The following is an 8,666-nucleotide window of genomic DNA, read 5'->3' as shown; positions in this document are numbered from 1 at the left end:
TCTTCTTCTTCGTCATGTGCCTCGTCTTCTTCTTCTTCTTGTTTTTCTTCACTATGCTCTACCACTTTCTTCACTTGTAAGTTGTAGCCCTAATTTTACTTTTACATGGGATTCGAAGTTGTCATCATATAGGTAAATAGGTAAAATATACTGCTTGTCAAAAAAAAAATCAATATTGAATAATAGGAAACATCAATATATATTCTCAAAAATTTTATTTTGATCTATTTTTTTTATTTTTTATAATCATTTATTCTGTTTTATTGTTTTCTAAAATTAATTTTCATTTTTTTAAAATAAGAAAAAACCTAATCTTTTTTGGCCAAATTATATACAAAAATTTTAAATTTTTTTTTATAATAAGGATGATAGATTAACCAAATTGACTGAACTTACCAAAAGAAAAAAAAAAAAAAAAAAAAAACCAAATTGACTAAACAAGGGGTGAAAACACTTTCACGATTCAACACTAAATTTTGCAGAAAATTATAAATTAGAGTTAATTAAAAGTGGAGAGAAGAGAATTAAATCATTTTTTAACTAAAATATTTGCACGTGTTGGTGAAACAATACGGAAACATGAGTTTTTTTTATAGACATAAACTTAATTTATTTCATTAACTAACCGGTTCTTAATATAAGGATGAATCGAATAAAATTCACAGCAACTAGTTCAAGAATTGACCACACCTACTAACTTATGAGCAACCAAATCGCTTGACGTTTTACAAACTTTCCCTCAAAGTTTGAATTTAAAAGCAACAAGTTCTTATGGAGCAGCAACTTCAAGAAGAGTTGGACCAAATCTTATTTCAAGAGGAGGTCCTTTGGTACAAGAAATCAAGAGAGAAATAGATAAAATTTGGTGATAAAAATACTAAGTTTTTCCATGCTCAAACTGTCATTAGAAGAAAGAGGAACAAGATCCATGGCCTTAATTTTCCTTGTCAAGCTAGGTGCATTGATGATGATACTCTACTAGAATAAGCTAATAAATTTAAAAATAAAATAAAATTGTACAGGTGGTCATTCTACTACTGATTTCCATATGAACTAGATTCCACAGTTGAATTGTGAAGAGAGTGTTGACCAGGCTTCGAAGGTCCCTATAGAAGTGTTTTTCATACATTATTGGCACATCATTGGAGAGGATATATATTTGCAGGCATTTGGTGAATTTGGCGTGCTAGAAACATTGTTTGTGTAGGGAATGATTTCTATCCAATTATTTTAAGTAGTAGCTAAAACGAAAAAACGTGCTTCTATATTAACGATCATAGTACTCCCAGATGGATTTCTTGGCATTCATCAAGAGATGATTGCTTTGTTCTCAATGTCGATAGTAGTTATCTTAGGAACTCTGGACGTACTGGTGGTTTGATTAGGAGAAGTGATGGTACTTGGGTGGTTGGCTTTAGCAGCTACTTTGGTATTTCAAATATTACTTTTGCCGAGCTTATCGCCATTTACCATGGTCTTTGTATTACCAAATTTTTTGGTTGTTCTTATATCTGTTGTTACTACGGGTGTTATTGAGCTTTTAGCTCAACATACAAGCAAGCGGGTGTTATTGCCAACATTCATGATTTCTTGAGATTAGATTGGGAGGTTAACTTATATCACTCCCATAGGAAAGGAAATGCTAGTGCAAATTTCCTTGGAAAATTGGGTGCCACGATTGATATCAAAATGAAGATTTGGGAGTCTCCTCCGGATGCTTTGAAGGACGTCCTTTCCAATGATGCTCTAAGAAGTCATGTACTAAGGGTCCAAAAAACAAACAAACAAACTCCTTTTGTTGGTGTCCGTCCTTGTGTACCAAAAAACAAACAAACTACGCGTATAAATTATCATTATATCTTTCATTAAGTTTTATTCCACTTGGTTTTCCTCAAAGTTTTTAACAAGAATGCTTATATATTTTCCTTTCTTGGGTTTGGGTCTATTGCAATTTTTAATACAGGAGTGTTATTTGAACATTCATCGATTTGTATATCCGTGAAGAGTATATCTAGAAGATTTTAAACCTTGATCGGTAAAGTAAATTCAGTTCACTTCTGTCAAATCTCATTCCCAAACTAGGAACTTAGCTGTGCAAGTTTTGAGGGACATGTTTGACAGGCTCATTGCCTCATTCTAGAACTTTGCAAGGTTGGGTGAAAATAGTTTGCAATGATACAGAATAAGACACACTCCGACTTAAAATGCGGCAACTTGGCAAGCACAAGTACCTAATAAAAAAGAGAATCATTCTATATGAACTAATAGTGAGGCAAGCATAAAATCATTCTATATGTCTAGAAAAGAAACTGATATTGTACTATATATGGATAGAGAGCAATATTCACTGCCAAGATAATAAGAGGATTATGACATTTATCACTCTTCACTGCCAAGATATTGTGTGTGCTCCAACTGGTCCTGTGCTATCATAAGGATAGAGCAATCTTCTTGTGTTCAAGTTCGTCATTTCTGATGAAAAACCTTCATGCGCTTTCATGTGCCACTATGATATTCGCTAATCTCACCAACAATTGAAACATGCATTGTTAGCATCGATGATACAATAAGAACCGATAAACGAGTAGATCAAAATGTAAATGAAGGGACTAGGAAAGATCAAACAAATAGTTGGACTATGAACAATTCATTATTAGAGTTGATTTTGTAAAAACTTTTAGATGACTGCTTGCTTGCGTATGTATTTTCCACATAATCTGCACAATGAGAGGATGAATCCTTTATTAGACTAATGTTTCTTCAAGCAATCTGTCATCAAACTACTGTTTAACTTTGTTTTCATTGTGCAAGTCACAATTTCTATAAAATATGTATGCAAAGCTATTGTATAAGTTTTTATCCTAGCTTTAAAAGAATGCTTCCTATAGATGTGTTACATTTCAACAACAAAAAATATCTTCTTTCTGTTAGCTTTATTCATTCAATAAAGTAAGACTTTAATTTTATGTTTCTTCCAATTTGAAGTCATATTATTAATTCTTGTGTAGTAGCCCATTAATTTGAAATTAAAATTTTTCCTGGTTTGAAACAAAGCATAAACTCATCAAATTAATTCACAATATCATAAAAACAATTACATACTCTATACAGTCACACATGCATAAATAATGGTGAATCACAAAAACAAAGCTGTCAATATTTCCAATAAGCATATAACAAATAGTTAATCAATTAACATTTCATGACACATCATATCAGCTCATGTCGCATACTAACTCATACAAATATGACAAATGCAGCCAGCTGAGATTTCATAATACAACATGATTAATTATAAATATCAAGAAAAAAAAATGGAGAATATTTCAAACCTCATTCTTCTTCTTGCTTGGTCAAAGTTCACCGGGGAGTGAAAACAGAGACTCTGTATACATGGCCAAGTCGTCTGCATACCGATCTATGTGGAGATACTCTAACAGTTGTCCTTTATCATTATACTTCACCAATCTATCGTGATCTTTTCCAATAATATCACCGCTTTTTGTACGACATACAGGTTTATAAAAAGAACTGCCACCTTCAGCACAAATTACAAGAGTTTTAGTCCATGATGAATGCAGTTTGTATTCTTTCATCACCCATATTTCAGTTGTATTATTAGGATAATCCTTAACCCATAGACTGAGAAATTCTCCAAATACCCATATACCATAGTTTTCACGAGAATGGTGAAAATCATTTGGAAGAGGCATCTCGAATAATTTCCTTTCCATTAAATCAAAGGCAACAATAACATCCACACCTAAATCATACTTAATAGCCAACCAATGAACAACCCCATTAATGAATGACCCTGCTTTGCATTGACAAGTATTCAAATAAGTGAGGTGAGTTTTCCCAATTTCATTCCATGTATTATCTCTCAACGAGAAAAACTCCAAAACACATGAAAAATTAGTTATTAGATAACAGGTCAATAAAACCACCACGTAATCATCTCTTGACTGATCATAACCAAAACCATATAGATGATATGTAAAGTTATGTAATACGGAACCAAAACGAGACAAAGGTATTTGTTTGTGAAATCTATTTGATGGGTTCCATATCCAGATGTCTCTAAAACTGTACAAACAGATAAAACCTCTGCATGAACCTTTAATTTGACAATAAGTATAAGGTGGAGGCAAAAAATTATGGTTTAGTGAAACAGAATCACTATTAATCTCAAAGTCTATAGATTGAAATTTACGAGGTGGAGTTTGTGTTAGGGTGAGAATCCTACTAGTACGTGTTGCTACCGTAATTTGAAAATGTGAATTTGCAAAGTTGGGTTTAGAGATGAGAGAAAACCATGATTTACAAACGGACTTGAAACGTAGTAGAGACTTCACTGGTAACCTCAGAAGAATTTCAATGATCAATTCAAAAGGAAGATATAGCATCTTCTTCGCCATGCTCTATTGCCTTCTTCACTCTGCCGTCACGCTGTGATGCCAGTAATCCTAATTTTAAAGGAAATATCGGCTATTGTCAAAAAAAAAAGAAGAAAAATATAAGGAAATACCGGCTCTATCTCTATCTCTATATTTTATAGTATTTTATTTTAACGGATGCCTATTTGAATTATTTAAGGAAATTTAGTCTTTGTCTTGGAGTAATTCATTCTAATATAATTAATTCTAATATAAATCTATATTATTTTATACATTTAAGTATTATTTTTCTTAAATGATTTAAAATTTTGGATGAACAAACGGAACTTGAGGTGGGGAAGAGATCTATTTGTCTGGAAGCTTAATCTCTTGGAAAGTTTTCAAGAAATTCTGAACAGCTCAATAATCTCTACAGACGATTCTTGGTTTTGGAAGCATGACCCAAGTGGTCTCTATTCAGTTAAGTCTGCTTTTTTTACGCTTAGTAGTTCCAGAGCTGATGAGGTGATCTTCTATGTAGAGGAAGTAAGGCTTCTTCCAAAGTGTGGAAAACTTAGACCCCTTCAAAAGTGGCAGTCTTTTCTTGGCAACTTCTGCAGGATAGGTTGCCGACTCGTCATAACCTCTGGAAGCGGGGTATCATTGTGGATGCTAGTGCTTCTACTTGTGTGATCTATGGATTAAGGCCTGAATCAGCTGATCACTTATGGGTGGGGGGTTGGTGCCCCCTAGTGGTGTTTTATGATTTTTTTAGGCTTTCTTGGGTATAGGTAGAGGTAGAAAAGATTGATTTTGGTGGTTGTTAATTTGGCAAACTATTGTGTGGACCATCTGGAAATCTCGAAATGACGTCTTGTTTTCGGAAGGGACCTTTTATGTCAAGTGTCTTGTCGATAGGGTGAAAATTTTATCTTGGAAGTGGTTTCTAGGTAAAAACTCTAACTCTCCCTGCTCCTTTTACGAGTGGGGTATCCACCCTTCTTTATGCTGGAATCGATAGAGTTTGTGTGTGTGTCGTGTTCGATCTCAATGGGTCAGAGGGATTGGAGGCCTTCTTGTTGTTCTGTCTTACCTGTGGTTGATTCTTCTCCTCTCTCTTCCTGACGGGTATTCTACTTCTCGCGATGGAGCACACAAGGGGTTCTAGTTTGTTGGTAGTGTGCCTCCTAGTTTCCTAGTAGTTTTATTTTTGTTTTCTTGTCTTAGAGATTGTTTTGTTCTGGTGGACTGTATTTCTTGTACCTCTTTGATGTACTGAACTTTCTCTTGTATTTTGTTTTTGTTCTTTATATTTATATATATTATATTTGCCCTTCAAAAAAAAATTGGATGAACAAATAATCAAACGTATTATTAAATAATATCAAATAAAGAAATGTATATTTTTCTAATACTTAACCAATAATTAATGTAACAACAAATATATGAAATAAAATTATTTAATAATTTTTTGTGCTAAAAATAAAATAAATTTTTTTTTTGACACAAAAATAAAATAAATTTTGTTTTCTCAAAAGTAAACATATTGAATATTATAGTTATAAGTAAAAACGGTGTCATAAAAAAAAAGGTAAAAACCATGAATTTGTTTAAAAAATTGCTCCTTCACAAAAAAAAAATGTCTTTTAAAAACAGCAAACTAATTAAAAGTTAGATAATTTGGTGTTTTTTTTGTCTGACAAGGACAATTTGAAAAAAAAAATGATTTTCGTCTTTCAGTTTTTTCTAAAATTGATGCTTGTCAGTCAATCCCTTTGTCCTAAATTAAATTGCGGAAAAAGTCAAACAGAAATATTATCGTCAGATCATGCGTCAACAAATTTGTTACTAGAAGTGGAATTTGGTGACCACTGTCAATGAAATCCTGAATCTGGTTTTGCAGTTTCTTTCTATTTCCATGGAAATGGTTATTGAGATTTGAAGGTGAAGAGGAAGATGAAGGGGTTGGTAATTTTGGCAAGTTTCGTAGTTGAATTACCTTTAAAAATAATATTTAAACTAGAAAAAATTCGGAAAATACGTTCCAAATTTAATTTCCCTCGAGTCTTTAATGATTCTTACACCGAAATTAATATGTTTAGAGCCAACTAGAAATCACGGGTGGTGGTGATAAGATGAGCCACCGACGAGAATTCAGGGGGTAAGGGTATGTGAAACATGGTGATGATATGAAGAAAATGATGTAGGTATGGTGGAGAACAAATGGCTTGGAGAAGTGATGTTAGTGTGGTGAAATTGTTTTTAGGCATTGAGAGAGAGATATATAGAGACATGAAATATTATTGGACGTCTGTGTAATCCCACTTTACACCGCATGTGCATATTCTTTAAACTCTATTTTAAATCCTTAATTTTAATTTTTTTTTTTTACCAAAACAAACTCATTTAAGCCACTAGGTTTGGTCTAGTGGTGAAGGATATGGGTAGTATGCATAAGATCATAGGTTCGATCATCTCTAGCTTCATTGTAACAAAAAAAAAACTCATTTCATTAAAAGTTAAATATGTTTTTAGTTCTACATTTGACATATATTCAAGAATAGTCCCTATATTTCTTTTGTGGTAAAAAAATCCTACAATTTAAAAAAAGAAAGGAATGAAGTCAAATCTATGAAGAAAACTAGCCCAATAATTGGGAGCCAATCAAGAGTACGAGCAACTAAATTTACTTATCTCCTAACAAATTTTTTTTTTAAGCAATCTCTTAACACACTTTACACAAAGTTTACAAACGACAACATAATACTTCATCATATATAGTCGAATTCAATACCTAAACACCATAATTGAATTCAAATTTTAACCTTAAAATTATTTTTTTGTCAAATACGTCGACGGTCAGAATTACACTTTTTAAAGAAAATAAATAAAAATTTGTTGTTTTGTTGAGTTTCTAGATATTGCCTCTTCCAATTTTGCTGAACTTTGTTGTGCTATAAGGGCTATTGAATTGGCTTATCAAATAAATTTCACTAATCTATCATTACAAGAATTTTAAGAATTTGTGGGGGCCAAAAGTAGCTTGGAAAGGAGCATTTGCAGCGGTTTTTGGTACACCGGATAATTGTTGTTGGAAACGGTAGTGGTGGCCAAAAAACGCTGGAAATTTGCGTCGGGAAAATTGCCGGAATTTTTTTTTGCCCAATTTGGTATTGCGTCGGCCCAAACCCGCCGCAAACCTTAACATAATTTATTTATTTTTGGGAATATTTTTTTATTTATTTCCTATCTAAATTTTTATTTAAAATGTTTTGTTTCCACAAATAATAATATAATCTAATAAAAAAAATATATCTTTTTAAAATACTTTAATACTAAATTAAATAATGGTTCAAATAAATTTAAATATTACAACTATCAGGAAATGAGTTTTTTTTAATCAAATTAGCAAATTAGAAATGGTAGAGAGAAGGGCGAAAGAATGAGTAGAGAAATTGTAGAGAGAAATGAGAATGAATAGAGAAAGTATATAGAGAGAATGATTAGAGAGAAGGGAGAGAGAATGAGTATAGAGAGAAGAAAACTTGAAGAAGGAGATATATAGTGGAGGGAAAATTGGTGGAGAAATTGTATAGAGAGGAGAGAGAGAATGAGTATAGAGAGAAAAAATTTGAAGAAATGAGTTTGAGAAGATAAGAGAAGCACGGGGCTTCAAATGCTTTTGGGGAGCATGCAGTATATTGTAGGAAGTTTTCGGGCTTCAAATACAGACATGATTTGGTCAGAGACGTGCTTTTTGATATTTTTGGCATGCAAGAATTTTTGTAAAGAAAGAAGCACCATTGAACTTCTTGACTGACCTACAAGAAGGAAGATCGACACTTCAGCCTACAGATGTTCCGGTGTAGGGATGGGTATGAGGGAAATATGCTTGTGTATATTTGATTGGAGTTTTCCCACTCGTGGGACTGGGCGTTGGGGATTTTACTGTTGGATGTGCAACCGTAAAAGTTGCTTCAAACAAAATGGTTAAAAATGAAAAAGCATGTTGTGACAATCAACACATATTTATACCGTTTGCATTTGACACATTTTATACCGGTTTTATACCGTTTGAATATATTGTCCTGCCAACTGAGTTAAGTTCACGGGACACCTTTTATACATATAAAAAAATTTAAAACATTTTGGTAAATAAAAATATTATCTTGAAATCCTAAATAGTTTTTCAATATTTTTTTTTTCAAAATATTTCAAGTATTAAATAATTAATTTTTTTTCACGGTCAGTTTAATCTGATTCGGTTGTCAATTCTAATATCAATTGATA

The 8,666-nt window shown here is 32.4% G+C and overlaps 1 protein-coding gene across 1 annotated transcript; it reads right to left on the bottom strand.

Annotated features, from left to right (window-relative positions):
• Nucleotides 1-3,239: 3,239 nt before the first annotated feature.
• Nucleotides 3,240-4,420, bottom strand: LOC123885844 (F-box/kelch-repeat protein At3g23880-like). Its single transcript, XM_045935171.1, has 2 exons — nt 3,787-4,420; nt 3,240-3,726 (listed from the first exon to the last, which is right to left on the bottom strand). Exons 1-2 carry the CDS (start codon nt 4,416-4,418, stop codon nt 3,354-3,356), a joined length of 1,005 nt encoding a protein of 334 aa, XP_045791127.1. The 5' UTR covers nt 4,419-4,420; the 3' UTR covers nt 3,240-3,353.
• Nucleotides 4,421-8,666: the final 4,246 nt, after the last annotated feature.

The sequence above is a fragment of the Trifolium pratense genome, linkage group LG5 (assembly GCF_020283565.1).
Source record: "Trifolium pratense cultivar HEN17-A07 linkage group LG5, ARS_RC_1.1, whole genome shotgun sequence".
Taxonomy (NCBI): Eukaryota; Viridiplantae; Streptophyta; class Magnoliopsida; order Fabales; family Fabaceae; genus Trifolium; species Trifolium pratense.
The sequence above is the reverse complement of the archived record's forward strand: the minus strand, read 5'-3'. Positions and strand labels throughout refer to the sequence as shown.